General features: G+C 41.1%; 1 protein-coding gene across 3 annotated transcripts in view; it reads left to right on the top strand.

Moving 5' to 3' along the window:
• Window positions 1–7,703, top strand: part of greb1 (growth regulating estrogen receptor binding 1) — a 52,490-nt gene extending 44,787 nt beyond the window's left edge. For 2 of the 3 annotated variants that reach the window (XM_015603512.3, XM_015603511.3), the window contains exons 28-32: window positions 20–241; window positions 332–467; window positions 5,344–5,541; window positions 5,908–6,046; window positions 6,953–7,703. In XM_015603512.3, the coding sequence (XP_015458998.3) occupies window positions 20–241; window positions 332–467; window positions 5,344–5,541; window positions 5,908–6,046; window positions 6,953–7,116 (859 nt within the window). In that variant the 3' untranslated portion in view covers window positions 7,117–7,703. The remainder of the gene's footprint in view (window positions 1–19; window positions 242–331; window positions 468–5,343; window positions 5,542–5,907; window positions 6,047–6,952) is intronic. The other variant, XM_007240769.4, reaches the window with a different exon arrangement.
• Window positions 7,704–21,506: the final 13,803 nt, after the last annotated feature.

Here is a 21,506-nt window from a genome sequence, read left to right as displayed (position 1 = left end):
TGTGTATATGTGTATCTAGTGGCACAGCAGGCACAGAGCGGAACGTGTCACTGAAGCAGGTGCTGCAGCACATGGAGGCGTCTCCAGACATCACGCAGTATGGGCTTTGCGGCCTCAGAAAGTGGTCGAGTCGGGGTTCTGGGTTCGGGCGACGCAGAGAGCCCTTCTCACGAGGACACCTGCACGACTTCCTGCTCCTCAATGTGGACCTCACACAGGATGTGCAGTACAACCAAAACCGGTAAGCGTGACCGATTCTTTTAACAAAGCAAGAGAAAATTTAACAGGAGCTCTTACTCACACATATTCCCCATCCCTCTGTCAATGGTAGATTCACGTGTGATGATGTGGACTTTAACCTCCGAGTCCAGAGCGCCGGCCTTCTCATGTGCCGCTTCAACAACTTCAGTGTGATGAAGAAGCAGATAGCCATTGGAGGATATCGCACTTTCATCATCAAGACCAAGGTTGGATTCATTCTTCTGTTAGTACACAAAATTCTCAGTGTTATCCACATGCAGTGTGTCACAAAAGTGAGTACACCCCTCACATTTCTGCAGATATTTAAGTATATCTTTTCGTGGGACAACGGTGACAAAATGACACGTTGGCACAATGAAAAGTAGTCTGTGTGCAGCTTATATAACAGTATAAATGTATCCCTCCCTTAAAATAACTCAATATGCAGCCATTAATGTCTAAACCCCCGGCAACAAAAGTGAGTACACCCCTTTCCCATTCCCCCACCTTCCACTTGAGGATGCCCCAAAAATGGGTTTAGGTATGGAGACATCATCAGTCCATCACCTTTACCCTTTTTCTCTTCAATAAATCAATGGTCATCTTAGAGGTGTGTTTGGGGTCATTATCATGCTGGATCGCTGCCCTGCAACCCAACTTCCGGAGGGAGGGGATCATGCTCTGTTTTAGTATTTCACAGTACGTGTTGGAGTTCATGTGTCCCTCAGTGAAATGTAACTCCCCAACACCTGCTGCACTCATGCAGCCCCGGACCATGGAATTCCCACCACCATGCTTGACTGTAGGCATGACAAAATTCTTTATACCCCTCACCTGATTGCCACCACACATGCTTGAGACCATCTAAACCAAACAAATGAATCTTGGTCTCATCAGACTGTAGGACATTGTTCCAGTAATCCATGTCATTGGTTGACATGTCTTCAGCAAACTGTTTGCAGGCTTTCTTGTGTATAGACTTCAGGAGATGCCTCCTTCTGGGCTGACAGCCATGCAGGCCAATTAATGTGGTGTGCGGCGTATTGTCTGAGCACTGACAAGCTGACCTCCCCACCTCTTCAATCTCTTCAGCAATGCTGACAGCACTCTTGCACCTATCTTTCAAAGACAGCTTTTAATGCTGGATGATCTTGGCCACTGTGCTGCAGCTTGGCAATCTTCTTGTAGCCTTGGCCACCTTCATGTAGAGTGTATGAGAGCTGTACTACAAAATTAAACACACCTGCTCCATATGCACACCTGAGACCTAGTAACACTAACAAGTCATATGACATTTTGGAAGGAAAATGACAAGCAGTACTCAATTTGGACATTAGGGGTGTAGTCTCTTAGGGCTGTACTCACTTTTGTTGCAGGTGGTTTAGACATGAATGGCTGTATATTGAGTTATTTTGAGGGAAGAATAAATTTACACTGTTATATAAGCTGCACACAGACTACTTTTCATTGTGTTAAAGTGTAATGTTGTCAGTGTTGTCCCATGAAAAGATGTGCTTTAGAAATGTGAGGGGTGTACTCAGTTTTGTGACACACTGTATCATTATGCTAAATATGTGCTATAAAAAGTGTGATGTGAAATGTTACGTTGTAAAGAAAGTCAGAACTGAGTAGTAATGGAAACAGGGACCAGTCATATGAACAGTTTAACTTCAGAATGTCTAAAGACATTGTTTTACAGTAGTTTAGATAGTAGTAGATTTTTTTCTGGTTGCCAGTACTTAAGACAAATTTTCCTGTTTAATTAACAGTAGCGTATTGTTGTAAAAACATACAGGTAAGTTCAATTTAGCATGAATACAGGACATAACTGTGAGATTTTAAATTTACCTTAGATTTTCTTTCTTGCTTCATGAATTAAGATACAAACAGGAAATAGAGCTGTAGAATACTTTATACAGGGCCTTTTTTTTAAAATTAGCATATTGTGATAGAGTTCATTATCTTCTGGAATGTACTGATAAACATTAGACTTTCATATATTTTAGATTCATTACACACAACTGAAGTAGTTCAAGCCTTTTATTGTTTTAATATTGATGATTTTGGCAAAAAAAGTAAAGAAAAAAACAAAAAATTTCAAACAAAAATCTCAAAATATTAGCATATTTCATCCGACCAACAAAAGAAAAGTGTTTTTAATACAAAAAGAGTCAACCTTCAAATAATTATGTTCAGTTATGCACTCAATACTTGGTCGGGAATCCTTTTGCAGATATGACTGCTTCAATGTGGCGTGGCATAGAGGCAATCAGCCTGTGGCACTGCTGAGGTGTTATGGATGCTTCGATAGCGGCCTTAAGCTCATCCAGAGTGTTGGGTCTTGCGTCTCTCAACTTTCTCTTCACAATATCCCACAGATTCTCTATGGGGTTCACGTCAGGAGAGTTGGCAGGCCAATTGAGCACAGTAATACCATGGTCAGTAAAGCATTTACCGGTGGTTTTGGCACTGTGAGCAGGTGCCAGGTCGTGCTGAAAAATGAAATCTTCATCTCCATAAAGCTTTTCAGCAGATGGAAGCATGAAGTATTGACCCTGCCCTTAATAAAACACAGTGGACCAACACCAGCAGCTGACATGGCACCCCAGACCATCACTGACTGAGAGTACTTTGGCATTTTGGCATTTCCTTCTCCCCAGTCTTCCTCCAGACTCTGGCACCTTGATTTCCAAATGACATGCAAACATTGAGCAACAGTCCAGTGCTGCTTCTCTGTAGCCCAGGTCAGGCGCTTCTGCCGCCGTTTCTGGTTCAAAAGTGGCTTGACCTGGGGAATGCGGCACCCGTAGCCCATTTCCTGCACACGCCTGTGCACGGTGGCTCTGGATGTTTCTATACCGCACTGCTCCATAACACAGCTGCTCCACACCGCACTGTTCTATACCGCACTGTTCTATACCGCACTGCTCTATACCGCACTGTTCTATACCGCACTGCTCTATACCGCACTGTTCTATACCACACTGCTCTATACCGCACTGTTCTATACCACACTGCTCTATACCGCACTGTTCTATACCGCACTGCTCTATACCGCACTGTTCTATACCGCACTGCTCTATACCACACTGTTCTATACCACACTGTTCTATACCGGACTGCTCTATACCACACTGTTCTATACCACACTGCTCTAGACCGCACTGTTCTATACCACAATGTTCTATACCACACTGCTCTATACCACACTGTTCTATACCACACTGTTCTATACCGCACTCTTCTATACCGGACTGCTCTATACCACACTGTTCTATACCACACTGTTCTATACCGCACTGTTCTATACCACACTGTTCTATACCACACTGTTCTATACCGCACTGTTCTATACCACACTGTTCTATACCGCACTGTTCTATACCACACTGTTCTATACCGCACTGTTCTATACCGCACTGCTCTATACCGCACTGTTCTATACCACACTGTTCTATACCGCACTGTTCTATACCGCACTGCTCTATACCACACTGTTCTATACCACACTGTTCTATACCGGACTGCTCTATACCACACTGTTCTATACCGCACTGCTCTATACCACACTGTTCTATACCGCACTGCTCTATACCACACTGTTCTATACCGCACTGTTCTATACCACACTGTTCTATACCGCACTGCTCTATACCACACTGTTCTATACCACACTGTTCTATACCGGACTGCTCTATACCACACTGTTCTATACCACACTGTTCTATACCGCACTGCTCTATACCGCACTGTTCTATACCACACTGTTCTATACCACACTGTTCTATACCACACTGTTCTATACCGGACTGCTCTATACCACACTGTTCTATACCACACTGTTCTATACCACACTGCTCTAGACCGCACTGTTCTATACCACACTGTTCTATACCACACTGCTCTATACCACACTGTTCTATACCACACTGTTCTATACCACACTGTTCTATACCGGACTGCTCTATACCACACTGTTCTATACCACACTGTTCTATACCGCACTGTTCTATACCACACTGTTCTATACCACACTGTTCTATACCGCACTGTTCTATACCACACTGTTCTATACCGCACTGTTCTATACCACACTGTTCTATACCGCACTGTTCTATACCACACTGCTCTATACCGCACTGTTCTATACCACACTGTTCTATACCGCACTGTTCTAGACCGCACTGCTCTATACCACACTGTTCTATACCACACTGTTCTATACCGGACTGCTCTATACCACACTGTTCTATACCGCACTGCTCTATACCACACTGTTCTATACCGCACTGCTCTATACCACACTGTTCTATACCGCACTGTTCTATACCACACTGTTCTATACCGCACTGCTCTATACCACACTGTTCTATACCACACTGTTCTATACCGGACTGCTCTATACCACACTGTTCTATACCACACTGTTCTATACCGCACTGCTCTATACCGCACTGTTCTATACCACACTGTTCTATACCGGACTGCTCTATACCACACTGTTCTATACCGGACTGCTATATACCACACTGTTCTATACCACACTGTTCTGTACCGCACTGCTCTATACCGCACTGTTCTATACCGGACTGCTCTATACCACACTGTTCTATACCGCACTGCTCTATACCACACTGTTCTATACCGCACTGCTCTATACCACACTGTTCTATACCACACTGTTCTGTACCGCACTGCTCTATACCGCACTGTTCTATACCGGACTGCTCTATACCACACTGTTCTATACCGCACTGCTCTATACCACACTGTTCTATACCGCACTGTTCTATACCGCACTGCTCTATACCGCACTGTTCTATACCACACTGTTCTATACCGGACTGCTCTATACCACACTGTTCTATACCACACTGTTCTATACCACACTGTTCTATACCGCACTGCTCTATACCACACTGTTCTATACCACACTGTTCTATACCACACTGTTCTATACCACACTGTTCTATACATACAGCACTAATTGACTTTGTTTACATCAACAATCACACTTTACAAAAACTCAGAAAGACGTGATCCATCTCTTTTACTAAGCACAGCAGCTTAATGCATCACTCTGATCATTATTACTTTCCCCAGATGACTGATGTCCCAACCGTGCAGCCGTCCCAGTATGTCTGTGCTCCGGACAGTAAGCACTTGTTCCTGGCCACCCCGGCTCAGCTTCTACTGGAGAAGTACCTCCAGCACACCAGCCAGCGGCTCTTCCCCCTCAGTGCTGGAAATTACAGCCACCCGGTACTGTCTGTGGACTGCTATCTTAACCTGGGCCCAGAGGTACACCCCCACATTACCCATATAGTGCAACATTACAGTGATCTAATTCCATTCCACACTAATGGCTCTAAAATGTATACTATAATATTATTATTATTTTTTTTTTTTTGTTATTTTAGACAACAGAGTAGTCCACACTGACCAAAGCCAAATCGGCTTGTTAAATTAGAGCTCTGTATTCTACTGTTCTGCCTTTATTGTTGGATGCACTTATGTGTTTTAAGTAAAAAGTGTTAAATAACAGCCTTGTACAATAGCATCATTATAGGAGAAGTACACACATTTTATCATGTAATCATCTAGTAATCTAAATAATCATACTCATGCCGTTGGTTCTGAGCTCTGATTTATATGTGTGTTCTTTAGGTGACTGTGTGCTTTGTCAGTTCAAGACCACACTCCATCAACATTAGCACCGCTGGGCTGCTCTTCAGTGGCCTCGTGCTGTACTTTTGTGATTCTTTTGTCACACCTGGATTCCTCAAAAAGTTCCAATTCCTGAAAGGTGAGACGGAGAGGGAGAGACGTTTTTGCACTTGCATCACTTTAGCGTTTAGTGTATTCCCCATCTGTAATAAACCTTATCTTACACTGCAGATCACAGTGATGGTAGATGTGCAAACAATGCAGTTTTCTCAGTGGTTTGTTGGTAAGAGTGCAGTTTGTTTAGTACGGCTGCTTTCACAAAATCTACTCCTCTCCACTTTCCAACAAACAGTGAGAAACAGGTAGATAGATTTTCAGTTCCCTTCTTTTTAGCATTCCCATTAAGTCTAATACATTTATCCTTATGTATTTCGGTTTGAAGAAGATACTTGGGGTTGTAAAATTAGAACACTTACCAGGACATAAAATACATGTTGTAAAAATCATTCCATAGATCAAAACCTCTGAAACTAATATAAAGTCAATATACCTACCTAAACTGCACCAGAATCAATCCACATGTATGGAGTGATGTATGGATGAAAACTGAAAAGAGAGATGACAATAGTCTACTATTCTAATATCTCTGCTGATTGGTAGAAATGGCACAATCTTTAGTTAAACAATTCTACAGTAAAATACAGAGAAACAAAATGTGCTCTACATTACATATGGAAATATGAGTATTTTACTGCTGCTAGAATTCATATTTAATCTGAAATTATATTGGTAATTATTTGACAAATAAACTTTAAAAACTGTAATACGCATAAAAAGGGAAAAAAGAATGAGGAGCTGTTCTCCTGGTGGCTCACTGCAAGAGATTGAGCCATAAGAACCTGTTCTCTTTAAAGAACCACTTTTCCCATCCTAGTATGTGTCTGGGTCTGTTCTGTAATTCTGTGTATTGTAGATGGGTTAGGGAAATTCTGGTTGAATATCTATGGCTTGTTTAAACATGAATTCCTTCTCTCTGGTCACTCAGGTGCGACTCTGTGCGTGATCTGCCCCAACCGGAGCGCTCTGCGCCAGACTGTGGTCCGGCTGGAGCTGGAGGACGAGTGGAGGTTCCGCCTAAGTGATGAATTTCAGACGGCCAACGCCAAAGAGGATCAGCCCATCTTCTTTCTGACAGGGAAACACATCTGACTCAAGCCCTCTCAGTAACCTGCAGAACTGTAACTGTGGCCTTACCCATGTGTATATAACTTTCTGTATATATAATGCACTGTATTTTACTTTTGTATGATTTTTTATTGTTTAGTTTCAGTTCTGTTACCGAATCAAATATTACCAAATGTTACCTGTAAACTACAGTGACATTACAAAAAAGATCTATATTTATTACCACAGCTGTGTTTTATGACAGCTGTTTTTTTATTATTGATCCTATTTTTTCAAGTGTTTTGCCACCCAGGATATTTTGTAGCTAAATAATATTTTTGTAAATGTTTGTAGTGTGTATTCAGTCATACTGTTACATGCTTGTTTTCTGAGAATATATTTACTATGTAAAGTTTTACTTTGTGTTTCTGTTTTTAAAAGATGGCTTGTGTCATTGTGTGAGTCACTGCATGTTTTAAGTTTGTGGTATTTGTGCAGTTTTGCTATATAATCACTAGAGGGCGTTACAGGGCTTTTAGTGTCTACCTCCTCACAGGGTCAGTGTGTGGCTGGAAAGTACTGTAATAAAAAAATCCAAATAACAATAATGCTGCCCGTCTATAATTAAAAAACAGAAAACTTAATGTTTATTTACCTTTGTTTAATTCATGTAACAAATCAGTTACCATGTTCAAACTTAATACATCAGTCAGCCATAACATTAGCACCACTGACAGGCGACATGAAGAACACTGATCTGTCCACGGGTGTATGTATTAGGCAGCGAGTGAACAGTCAGTTCTTAAATGAAGGATGTGAAAAATGGATAGGCGTAAAAATCTGAGGCACTTTTGGCAAGAACAGTTCTAGACAACGATTGAAATAAAGAATGCATGATAAATTGGTCTGTAAAATTGGTTGTGAGGATTTCTGAATTCGAAGTTAATTTGAATATTTAAAAAATATCAGAGATGAGGAGCAGTGCAGTGCAGGAGTGTGTGTGTGTGTGTGTGTGTGCATGTATGAGTAAGAGAGAGAGAGAGAGATCTCTGAACTGGAAGTCTGAACCGGAGTGTTGCTGCTGGACACCGTATGAGCGCGCCCTTCAGTCGTTCAACCAGAAAATAGATCAGTGCGCTGGGCGGGGGCGGGGCAGATTACGGCGGAAGTAGGAGTCAAACTTGGTGCCTTAATTAACTTGCATAAAAAAAATAGTACATGTTTCTGATTCCAAATTAACAACGCACGTTATGCTTTAACGTTCACACCCCTAATATATACACAGTGTCTCCAGGGATCACTGGACAATGTATTCTTCACAAATATAAACATTTTAACAATGTTTTCCTTATTAGGAATTGCTTGGTACCAGAATGCGGGGCTAGTGCAATGGTAATGTATTAATTTTATGTAGATTTTTGTTTACATTTTAATTGTTAAACATGAAGCAAACAAAACTAAACCAGAGAGAATAATCTGCTTCGGCTTCATTAGACCACTCGTGAGTAAGTCCAAAAAGAATGAGTTAATAAAGAGCAGTTAAGCAGAATGTATTATTATTATTTTAACAGGAGAGAGTGCCAGGAACAGGAGTGAGTGTCAGTAACAGGAGTAAGTTCTAGTAACAGGAGTGAGTTCCAGTAACAGGAATAAGTGCCAGTAACGGAGGTGAGTTCCAGTAACAGGAATGAGTATTGTCCACTTATTAACTTTCAGTCTTGTTACTCATAACATAAAAAGTAACAGGAATGAGTGCCAGTAACAGGAATGAGGGCCAGTAACAGAAGTAAGGTCCAGTAACAGGGATAAGTGTCAGTAACAGTAGTGAGTGCCAGTAACAGGAATGAGTGCCGGTAACAGGAATGAGTGCCGGTAACAGGAATGAGTGCCAGTAACAGGAGTGAGTGCCAAGAACATGAGTGAGTGTCAGTAACAGGAGTGAGTGCCAGTAACAGGAGTGTGTTCCAGTAACAGGAATAAGTGTCAGTAACAGGAGTGTGTTCCAGTAACAGGAATGATTATTCTCCACTGGTTTATTGATTTATCAATGTGAATATTGGTTAATGTAAACCACTTCCAATTCTATTTGGTTTATCATTTATCAAATTGTTTAATAAGTTGCATAGTAATAAATATGATCAGTTTAAGGTTTGGGTCTTCATGAAAAGATAAAAAGGCTCTGCATCTTTAAGAAAAATACAATGTGCATGCATATTTAGTGATTTTATTTGTCATAAATGTCAATTATTTAAACATGCAGTTAACAATTTCTTTAAAATAAAGACTTTCTCTAGAGAAAATCAAAGGAATTAGTGGACCTGCTTTTAAACATGCTTTTCAATTGTTACATGAGTTTTGTAACTATTTTTGTATTGGAAACATTGTAAAAAAAAAAAAAAAATAGTAAGTAAAGATGCCTGAGTTTGACCAGTACATGTTTTAAATAGTTAAATACATGTGATATTAGATTTAGAGTAAAACAAAATAAATAAATAAAGTTTAACTTAAAAGACAACAAGCAAATGGCACCCATTCAGTGGAATGACCCATCTGGTTTAACGGGGAAGATGGGAAGCGAGCAGTTTTGCCATTAACCAACTCTGGCTAAAGTCAGAGATCAGAGCGGTTTGCTCATGCGCTCTTCTTCTTCAGTGTAAAAACTGGATAAACATGAGAGTAAATCCTGCTGATCACTACAGAACACACTGGATAAAAACTGAGATTTGAAATGAGGTAAAATAACTACATTTCTAAGGAAAAATCTTCTTATCTGGGCAGTAAGTGTTTATTAGCTCAGTAAAACACTAACATTACAATAAATACAAACAGCAATTTTATAAAAAGCAGAGCTTTTACAGCCCTGTTTTCCTTAAAACATCTCCTAATCTCTCCTCCTCTCAGTTTAATCGCTGTATGGGAAACTGCTCTCATCATATCAACACCTGGTTTGGTAAATCAAATGTTACTGATGTTAAATCAGGTGAGCTGCTGATGGAACTGAACATGCTGGCTGAGGGCATCCAGGAGAAATGTAGAACTAAACTTTGTTCTACAGTTTGGCTCAGGATACAACCTACTTACCTAAAAATGTGAAACTTATGTTACTTTTTACTGTATTTATGTTTATTTGCATCTGTTTTAATCATGTGTGGTGCTTTTTTCACTCATATTACTGATATAAATGAATTAGTGTAATTTGCTTAAGTGCCTAAAACTTTTGCACAGTACTGCATAATATAATTAAAGTTAAAAATAAAAGAACGTCCATGTGCTCTGTTGGCCACACCCCCACAACTGTATGAGGCCTTATTGGAAAGGATGTGTAGAATTAGAGTACAGTAGACTGTATAAACAGTGACTGACGTATATATCCTAGATTTATATCATCTACAGCAGACAAAATAAACAGGCAGGCCTCTACAGTATAATTTAGTGTATATTTCAGTAGATTTTACACTGAGTAAATGATTTTGATGTGTAAGCAGGTAGTTGAATCCCTGCCAGTAAAGTTGTTTACTGGCTTGTTTCTGCTGGTATCAGCTGAGAGATGTGACGGTTGTCAGCAGTTAATTACTCTGACAGTAAAAGCCAGCTCTCAGATATAAAGGTTAATTTAATTTAAAGGAGAATCTTTCTATTCAAATCAGTTGTATCATCATTAAACAGGCTTAATTGCTGTTTGGGAAACTGTTTCTATATCTCCAAATATTCTTATTGACGCGTTTATCTACTGTACACTGGTGCTGTAGCCCTAGAGAAGTATTGCAAAAAGAATAATAGACTCTCTGGACAGTAAAGACAGTTACTCAAATAATACAGGATAAAATCTTTTTAATACCCTTATGGATTATGGAAGAAACAATAATAGTGTATCCCAAAACATTTGTGTGTTATTATTTGTTCCACTGCTTGTTTTGTAAATTTACAAGACTTGGTGGAAAATTCTTGGAGTTGGTCATCACACATCTCAAAAGGGATTTTATCCCACTGCACTCCTCAGATTTTCTCTGGGATTAGAATCTGGCCAGACTGCTCCAGAAACCTAATATGCTTAAATCTTAAGCCACAGAATCAGAAGAGACTGATTCTGTGAAAGTAGCTGGTAAAGAAAGCAGCTCTTCTGCAAATCACAGTATAAAAGAGACCGAGACCATATTGGATATACAGGATTGAGTTGAGGGTCTCCAAGAACATTCGATTTGAGTGTGGCAAAGACAACACAGACACAGCAGCCATGGCAAGTTCCTGAAATGTGTTGTTATCAGCTGCATCCCTAAACTTTTAAATCTCGCTCCAGAAGCCCACTATGTTTTTTGTTTCATTCCACTTACTAAGATGGATGGCACGCCACTGCTGGACAATCTTGTCTATATCTGCAGGAGAGTAGCCAATGAGCTTGGCTATTTTTTCTATTTCTCCCAGGCTCTTGTTGTGCTTTAGAGTTTCCTCTACATTGGAAACTGACATGAACTGCAATGCTTCAGTGTTGTCTGGCAGTCTCGCCCTCAGCTCATTAATAAGGGAGATAGTGAAGGCTACACACCGCTTACGCACATTTTTCTTCTCCTCTGGCGCAAGGTGGAGATCAGCTGCCTTTGACTCAAAAAAGATAACCAGGACTTATGTATCCATAAATTGGCTCTTTGAGTACATCAACATTTGCCAGTGGAATCAGCACCCTGCTACTTGCAGACTTGATCAGACTAACCAAGCTGTCAAGAAGTTTAAGAGGATCTACATGCTCTCCCTCAAAAGCCTTGATGGCCAGCTGTACCTCACCTAGCACTGACTTCAAAAAAGTCAGGTACAAGATGTTTTGAGGATCACTGTACATGGAGTGTAAAACCTCAGCCATGTAGCAGTGTTCACTGGACTTGGTGATTGTAAAATGCAGTTTAAGAGCCTCCCACTGGTCTAAAATGAGAGCAACAGCTGGTTCAATGGAGAGCCAACGTGTGGCACACACCTTGGTTATTTGTAAGGGTTTCTGCCCTAGGTTGATGGTCTCATATGTAGCCAGGTGGTGAATTGAGTATACACCTTTAAAATGTGTGTCTGTAACTTTAAGAAACACAATCAGAACTGTTGTCACCCTGAGAGAGGAAAGGGAGGAGCTAAGAGCATGGTAGAGAAGGAGGCTCAAGCTGCAGTGAATGGTGGTGCTCCATTTTAGGATCCATCCAGAGCCATCCTAATGAAATAAGAGGTAAAAATCAGGAAATACTGAACAATATAAGGTTTAGTTGGCCTATAACAGTAGTAGATGCCTATTTTGCCTTTCTAAACATGTATTTTGGATGAATCACAACCAGATGCGGGCAGATGGCATTGTTTCTGTGGGGTAGTGTGCTCCTCGTGTTGAAGCCTTTGTCCAAGTTCTCTTGATGAAATGCTCAAATCTTGTTGAGTAAAGTTGAGTAAATCGAGGTGAGCTTAAAAACAAATATAAAAAGAGCTCTGTTAACCCTCTATTGCATGTTGTTGCCATATGGCAACAAATTCTTTTTATGAGTATTTTCAATAGAGAATGACATAATATCGACCACTTTTCCCATTGTGTGTGAAAATGGGACTTTACTTTTGAAATATTTATCAGTTTGATGACATCAGTTAATCAGGAAATCCTGTTTGCCAACCCTTTCCATGTGGATGCGCCACACTGTGAAGGTCACGTCAAAGTGGGAACCTATACATTGCTAGTTTTCAAACTTCAAGACATATTTTGATCATAAAAAAATTCAACATAAATCTGGGGAAAGTAAGCTTTCATTTTTTATCATTTAATCCAAATATAAAGTTATACTTTCTCTGTAAAAGGCAAAAATGAATTTGTTGCCATATGGCAACAACATGCATACAGTGACATTCATTCTATACATGTATCCTAATGGGCTCCCATTGAGTTACCTGGCACTGTATTTGCAGATAGGTATATGATTTTAACTTGAAAACATATTTAATTTCTTAACATTATGCTATTTTCACATTTTCATATGATATATTAACAAATATATTAATTTCCTGATCAGAAAAAATATTTTTTGCAAATGGTTTGTTATGGAAAGTGATAGTTCAATAGCTGTTTTTCTGCATGTATTGTATCAGTCAGCTAAAACTTCTTCATTTTCACCTTAGAGCATGTTCACCGAACCCGCGTTGTTGCCATATGGCAACAAATTACCAAGTACCCCCCAAAAAATTTTTTTTTATGATTTTTGTTTTAATTTGAATTATTTAACCAATTTGAAGTCACAAAAACACAATTAAAAAAATATATGATGTTTAAAAAGTTGTTCATGCAATAGAGGGTTAATGGTATTAAGGTGGTATTAATGTTATTTATCTATTTTCTGTAATTAGTGCCACTACCAAATACTGTACTGTGTTCAAAGCTAGGGTTTTACAGTGTATTCATTTTACTTTTGTTATTTTGAGTACAATTGAGTACAAGCTCTGATAAAAGTCTATAAATCTGTACACTGCAGTTGCAGTAAGTCAAAGATAGGTGGTTCAGTGTTGTTGTGCACTGAGAATAATATTTCTGCTCAGCCAGTGAAAGTGCTGATAGTCTGTATTTTGCTTTTATTTCATATTTGAGGCTCATTGTCTGTAAGAAGCCAGTGACATATTTTGTTTGTTTATTTTCTACATTTTTATATTTCATAAAAATCCCTAGAGTGGGATCTATCAGAATAAAATACCCGAAAAAGTATTTTGTCATTTGGTGTGCGTCCTTTCCCCGGTGACAAAAATTGGTACCAGGAGTGGGGTATTCTGATAGTTTGTTTAGGTTCCTTAAGTGATACACATTAGAACACAGTACAGTACAGTACAGTACAGTACAGTTGTTTGGTAGTGGTGAAGTGTCGCAGATTCGAGAGGGAGAGAGTGGAACCAGGACCTGGTGGTGGTGATAGAGGACCTAGTGACCAGACGTCGGACTGCAGACGGAGTTGCAGAGACGGTGGAGTGGAGGACTCATCGCTGCTGGCTGCTGCTGTTCATCTTCCTGGACTGATCCAGAAACCTTATCCTTTATCTGGCAAAGACTATTTTGTCCTAAAATGTCTGACCATTCAGAGGAGGAGAGGGACTCTGATAATGGGGTTGAGCCAGAAGAATCGGACATTCAGAAACAAATTGGTGAACTGAACAGAAAACATGCTGTAGCAATGGCAACCATTGATTCCTTGAATAGGATGCCTGATAGAACATATGTCTATGTGCCACGAGAGCGTCACATTGCTCCGTTTACTGGTGATTTTGAAAAAGATGGAAGACTAGTAGATGATTTCATTGAGGAAACTGAACGCGTCTTACGTGCACGCAGTCAGTCTCCTCCTGAGCAGTATGACTTTGTTCTCTCTTTGTTGCGAGGGGCTGCATTAGAAGAGGTACGTTTACGAAGTGATAGTGAAGTAGACCAGGTTAGTGACCTGTTCACCTACCTTCGGGAAGCTTTTAGTGATAGCGTAGTGGGGCTCAGCTATTGCATGACTTTTACAGCCGCAAACAGAGAGAGAGTAAAGGCTTACTGGAATTTTCACATGCCTTATCACAAGCACTTAACAATGTATTGAGACAAACACCTGATGCAGTACCAAATATGAAGGTAGTATTGAGAGATCAGTTTGTCGAGGGAGTTCGGGACCCTGCACTTAAGAGAGAGCTTAGGAGGTGGGTTAGAAACAAACCTGATTCTTCGATGGTAGAAGTACGTGAGTAAGCTTACCTATGGAATATGGAAGAGCCTACTAATTCAAAACCATCTAGAACTAGAAGCAAGGTGTCTGATTCTGAGAGGGGTGCATGCTGTGCTGTAGTAAGTGTTGGTGAACACAAACCATTGACTTTGGATGACGTCATGCAGGTTGTTACTGAGCAGGGAAAGCAGCTTAGTGAGCTAACGCAGGCAGTAATGGAGTTGACCACTCAGAAAACTCACACGTTCAAACCTGTCTCTAAGGCAAGGGCTCCACTCAGATTTACAGATGATGGCAAACCTATCTGTCTGAAGTGTCAGAAGGAGGGACACATTGCCAGAAATTGTCCACAAAAACAGCATACTAAAAATCCAGCCTTTACTGATGCACAGGGAAACGAAAGGCCCCGATTGCTGTGAGTCGGGCAATTCAGGGGCAAACTACAGACTCACCTAAAGCCAAGTTTAGCCAAGGTCAGGTGTTGGAGCGTGCGGTAGGAACTTGCCCTACAATAGATGTTAACATTGGGAATGTTCCTGTTTCATGTTTGCTGGATACAGGCAGCCAAGTAAGCACTATTACAGAAGAGTTCTTCCACCAGCAGTTAGGGGGAGAAGAGGGGGATATGCTTTCAACCTCTGGCTGGCTTAAATTAACCGCCGCCAATGGATTAGATATTCCCTACCTGGGCTATTTGGAGTTAGAGATGGATACCATGGGTATTAAAATCCCTGATTGTGGATTTTTAGTCGTGAAAAACCCTGAGAGTTCTCAGTCATCCCTACCTGTTATCATAGGCATGAACATCATCAGTCGTTGTCGTCAGTTAGTTCAGGCTGAATTTGATAGAACTTTGGATGCAAAGCTAGACTCAGATTGGAGGACTGTTTTCCAACAGATGCATAAATGTGATGTTGACAAGACAAAGATGGCTCGAATAGCAGGGAAAGATGTTGGACATGTCCCAGCTGAATCAGTAGTCACTGTCATGGTCAGAGGTTTCTCAGACAAGTCACCAAACCAAGGTTCATAGTTGTTGGAGCCTGGTAAACTACCATTACCAGGAGGTATTGTAGTCATGCCTTCCTTGGTTAAGGAACACAGACATCAGGTTCCAGTGCAAGTAGTTAATCTCTATAGAGAGGATGTGTGGCTCAATCCAAGAACTCGCATAGGTGTCTTGTCACCTGTACAGTGCATTACCAATAATCAGCACTGTGAAGTAACGTTTCAGCGCATTTCAGCCAATACAGAGCAGGTGTCAGTGGATTTAAAAGAGTCTCAAGATCATCAAAAGGTGTCTGATATACTGAGTAAGCTGGATATAGGTGGCACTGAAAAAGAACAAGCAGAGTTAAGGGCCTTACTTGGTAAATATTCAGATGTGTTCGCTGTTGGAGATGATGAGCTAGGCTACACAGAAAAGGTGAAACATGAGATTGTGTTAGTTGATGACACTCCAGTGAACCTTCCATACCGTCGTATCCCACCGACCCAGTACAAGGAGGTCAAAGATCACATTTCTCAGCTTCTAAGGAAAGGAGTGATTCAGGAGAGTACCAGCTCCTATGATTCACCTGTGGTAGTAGTGAGGAAGTCTGATGGTGGTATACGACTCTGCGTCGACTATCGTAAGCTAAACTTAAAAACTAAGCGAGACGCATTTCCTTTACCTCGTATAGACGAAAGTTTTGATGCTCTGAGAGGTGCAAAGTTCTTCTCATCTATAGACCTGGCTAGTGGATACCACCAGGTGGCAGTACATGAACGTGACCGGCACAAGACTGCATTCATAACCCCATATGGGTTATATGAACATTTACGCATGCCGATGGGGGTTGTAAATGGACCTGCTACATTTCAAAGGTTGATGCAGGCAACTATGACTGACCTAATTTTTCAAATAATTTTAGTATACTTGGATGACATTTAATCTTCTCTAGGACATTTTCAGAGCACGTTGAGAGATTAGAGACAGTACTGAGATGCCTCCAGGAGACAGGTCTCAAAATCAAAATAGAGAAATGTGATTTCCTTCAGGAAAAGGTAAAATTCCTAGGACATCAGGTCTCCGCAGAAGGTATAGCGACCGACCCTGATAAGGTAGAAGCTGTGAAGCAGTGGCCAGTACCTACCACTCTGAAAGCTTTACGCTCATTCTTAGGGTTCTGTAGCTATTACCGAAGATTCGTGCAGGGGTTTTCAAAGATAGCTGGTCCACTGCATGATCTGGTAAGTAACTGTCTAATGGTTGGACCTCCCTCTAGAGTAAATGAGCGGTTGTTGAGCTTATGGAGTACTGAGTGTCAGACCTCTTTTGATGTTTTAAAGGTGAAGCTGGTTAGTGCTCCGGTGCTTGGGTTTGCAGACTTCACTTGCTCTTTCACTGTAGAGACAGATGCGAGTAGCCACGGTTTAGGAGCTGTCTTATGTCAGCAACAGGATGGTAAAAGGCAGGTGATAGCATACGCAAGCCGTAGGCTTAGAAAGGCTGAACAAAATGACAAGAACTACAGCAGTATGAAGTTGGAGCTTCTCGCCCTAAAATGGGCCATAACTGAGAAGTTTAGGGGATATCTGCTGGGTGCAAAATTTACCGCAATCACCGACAACAACCCATTATGCCATCTTAACACAGCCAGGCTGGGAGCTGTTGAGCAGAGATGGGTAGCGCAGTTAGCTGCCTTTGACTTTGACGTTCAGTATCGCCCCGGCCGGAGTAATAAGGCTGTGGATGCCCTCTCTAGGCACCCTTTAGCAGGGGAGCCGAACGTTGCCTCTGAAGATTTGGAGTATGATGGTTGTGTGGCTATTTGTAATTTGATCCACAAAGGAACCACACTAGGGCAGGAACTAGTAGATGTTGGGCTGGAGAGGTGCGAGGTTCGACACATTCGAGCAAGTGAGGCAGGTCACCCTTTGGCTGGGTTAGATCAGGAAAATACACCTACTTTACCAGGCTATTCTAAAGATGAGTTGCGTTCTTTTCAGGAGCAATATCCTGTCCTCAGCATCTTTAGGTCCTTTTGGGTCAGAGGGAAAAAGCCAAACAATAAGGAGAGGAGAGACTTGTCTAAATCTGTACTGTCACTTCTGAAGCACTGGGGTAGAATTAGAGAGCAGGATGGTCTACTGTACAGAGTAGTGGAAGATCTGAGGCAAGGTGAATGCAATCAGTTGCTGTTGCCAGCTTGTTTAAAAGTACAAGTTATTGAGAGTGTACATAACTCTATGGGTCACCAGGGCATAGAGAGGACAATACAACTGTTAAAGCCAAGATGTTTTTGGGTTGGTATGTATGATGATGTTGAGCAGTGGGTAAAGAAATGCCAAAGTTGTGTACTTACCAAAATGCTTCAGCCAAAGATACGTCCACCTATGCAGTCATTTTTGGCTACCAGACCATTAGAGGTAATTGCTGTAGATTTTACTCTGTTGGAACCAGCTACAGATGGTAGAGAAAATGTTCTGGTTATCACAGATGTGTTCACAAAATTTACACAGGCTTTCGCGACTCGAGACCAAAAAGCAGACACAACAGCAAAAATCCTTTTAAAGGAATGGTTTATGAAGTACGGTGTGCCCGAGCGTCTGCATTCAGACCAAGGCCGTAATTTTGAAAGTGAATTGATTGCTGAACTTTGTAAATTGTATGGCGTAAAGAAAAGCCGTACCACTCCTAATCACCCTACCGGAAATGCCCAGTGTGAGCGCTTTAATAGGACGCTACACGATCTTTTGCGCAGTCTCCCTCCAGACAAAAAGCGCCGTTGGCCTGAGCATTTATCTGAAGTTGTATACGCATACAATGTGACCCCTCATGCCAAAATGGGGTATTGCCCTTATTTACTGCTTTTTGGAATCGACCCGCATCTGCCAATTGATGCTTTGTTAGGACAGACTGCAGAGGTATCAGCAAAAGCTGACTGGTTAGCTGCTCACCAAAGGCGACTGAAAGAGGCACATGCTCGAGCTAAAGAATATTCTGAACAAAAAGCTGCCGAACGCATAGCTTTCCAGAATGACAAAACCTATTGTCCACCAGTTGGTGTTGGTCAAACTGTGTATCTCAGGAACAGACCACAGGGACGAAATAAAATACAGGATGCCTGGCAATCTATTCCTTACAGGGTAGTAGAAATCCAAGGGACCACTTACTCTGTTGAGCCAGTAGAGGGAGGCCCATTGAAAAGGGTTAATAGGGTTGACATTAGGCCCTTTGTATATACTCCAATTCCTACTCCTAGAAAGAAAAGTAATCTTCCTAGATCTGAGAAGACTGCTTTTAATGACACTGAGTTTGATCCAGAATGTATTGAGGAGGGTGTGGTTTTGGAGGAGATGTGTGTTCCAAGGTTGCAGATAGAAATGGACCGTCATGCTGTTCCCTCTTATGACAGGACAGAGTCAAGTCTGACCAGTGTTGAAGTTGGTCCTGAAGCAGAGCCAGTGGAATCAGACACTGGGTCCAATCTTGAGGTTCACTCATTACCTGTGCCTACTTCTCGTAGGAGCAAAAGAACTAATGCAGGACATCATTCTAACCTGCATCATGAACCCAGAGCCATATTAGAGTCCGTCCCACTTGATTCGGTGACAGTTTCACAAATTTTATCCAGCTTGGGTACAGCATTTTTCAGAGAGGCTGTGAAAGAGGTAAAGAAATCTTATGAGGTCACCGAGGACGTTGACTCCTGAGCAGGGGAGAATGTAGCCAGGTGGTGAATTAAGTATACACCTTTAAAATGTGTGTCTGTAACTTTAAGAAACACAATCAGAACTGTTGTCACCCTGAGAGAGGAAAGGGAGGAGCTAAGAGCATGGTAGAGAAGGAGGCTCAAGCTGCAGTGAATGGTGGTGCTCCATTTTAGGATCCATCCAGAGCCATCCTAATGAAATAAGAGGTAAATACTGAACAATATAAGGTTTAGTTGGCCTATAACAGTAGTAGATGCCTATTTTGCCTTTCTAAACATGTATTTTGGATGAATCACAACCAGATGCGGGCAGATGGCATTGTTTCTGTGGGGTAGTGTGCTCCTCGTGTTCAAGCCTTGTATTTTTCTGGGTTACAGAAGCTGTTTGTCCAAGTTCTGTTGATGAAATGCTCAAATCTTGTTGAGTAAAGCTGAGTAAATCGAGGTGAGATTAAAAACAAATATAAAAAGAGCTCTGTTAATGGTATTAAGGTGGTATTAATGTTATTTATCTATTTTCTGTAATTAGTGCCACTACCAAATACTGTACTGTGTTCTAAGCTAGGGTTTTACAGTGTATTCATTTTATTTTTGTTATTTTGAGTACAATTGAGTACTAGCTCTGATAAAAGTCTATAAATCTGTACACTGCAGTTGCAGTAAGTCAAAGATAGGTGGTGCAGTGTTGTTGTGCACTGAGAATAATATTTCTGCTCAGCCAGTGAAAGTGCTGATAGTCTGTATTTTGCTTTTATTTCATATTTGAGGCTCATTGTCTGTAAGAAGCCAGTGACATATTTTGTTTGTTTATTTTCTATTGTTTTATAATTCATATACATTTTTATATTTCATAAAAATCCCTAGAGTGGGATCTATCAGAATAAAATACCCAAAAAAGTATTTTGTCATTTGGTGTGCGTCCTTTCCCCGGTGACACATATATGGCCCTGTAGGCCTCCCTGCGCTTTGGAGACACTGAAAACCAGTTATAAGTTTCCCGTACCAAGTACTCCTCTCTACGGGGGATGGTGTCATTGGAAGCATGACTTACAGCAAGCTGCAGAGAGTGACATACACACCGAATAAGAATCAGATGTTTGAGGCCATATTCCTCCTTCAGCACTTTATGGACGCCATTATTAATCCCTGTCATAACAGAGGCATTGTCAGTCCCTATTCCCAGGAGTTTCTCTTTTTTAAGGCAGCACTTCTCCAGGAAAGCCACAACAGCTCTGGCTATAGATCTTGCATCTCCTCCCTCCAACTCAACAAGCCCCAGAAATGTTGAGACAATTGTTTGTTTGGTGTCACTAAAGTATCTTATTACAACCCCCAGGTACTTAGAGACACTTACATCTGTGGACTCATCAAGGAGGAGGCTGAAACTCTGGCTGCCTACATCTGCGACCAACCTTTTTAGAAAGTATGGTGCTAGAACACCATTAATCATTTCTGTGCACTTTGTTCTGTGCATTTTGAAGTGAGTAGCAGCTGTGGAGTCTGAGAAAGCAGCTTTACATGCTTCCCCAATGTGATCACATGCCAGCATGGAGCAGTGTTCAGGAATAGCTAATGCCATGGTGGCTTCAGCTTTTTTTGCAGAATCTATTTTTTTACTCATAAACAGCAGGTTGCTTTGGACAGAACTGTTATAAGGCTTTGCTTTTTGAGTATGTTTTTGAGTTGTCATGTGTTTTTTTTATATCGCTAAGTTTAGCATAGAAATCAGCCTTACAATACATGCAGTATGCCCGTGTATCATCTCCAACAAACGGCTTCAACCAGCCTTTGAATTCAGGATTTGATTCCCACTCCTTCCTGTATTTTTGAGAATACAGTTTAGACTGAGACATGATGAGCTAGCTAGCTAAATGTTTAGCTTTTACAGAGGCAGACACTGTGGACGAGGTGAGTAAGTGACAAGCTACGTGGTGAATGAGTGTCTGAGACTGTGTGAGTTAAATACAGTGATTTATTTTCGTGTCACACTGAAGACATTTATATTTCCATCCTGCTCTGTAAATACAGGTCGGAG

Source organism: Astyanax mexicanus, chromosome 14 (assembly GCF_023375975.1).
Source record: "Astyanax mexicanus isolate ESR-SI-001 chromosome 14, AstMex3_surface, whole genome shotgun sequence".
Lineage (NCBI taxonomy): Eukaryota > Metazoa > Chordata > Actinopteri > Characiformes > Acestrorhamphidae > Astyanax > Astyanax mexicanus.
The sequence above is the reverse complement of the archived record's forward strand: the minus strand, read 5'-3'. Positions and strand labels throughout refer to the sequence as shown.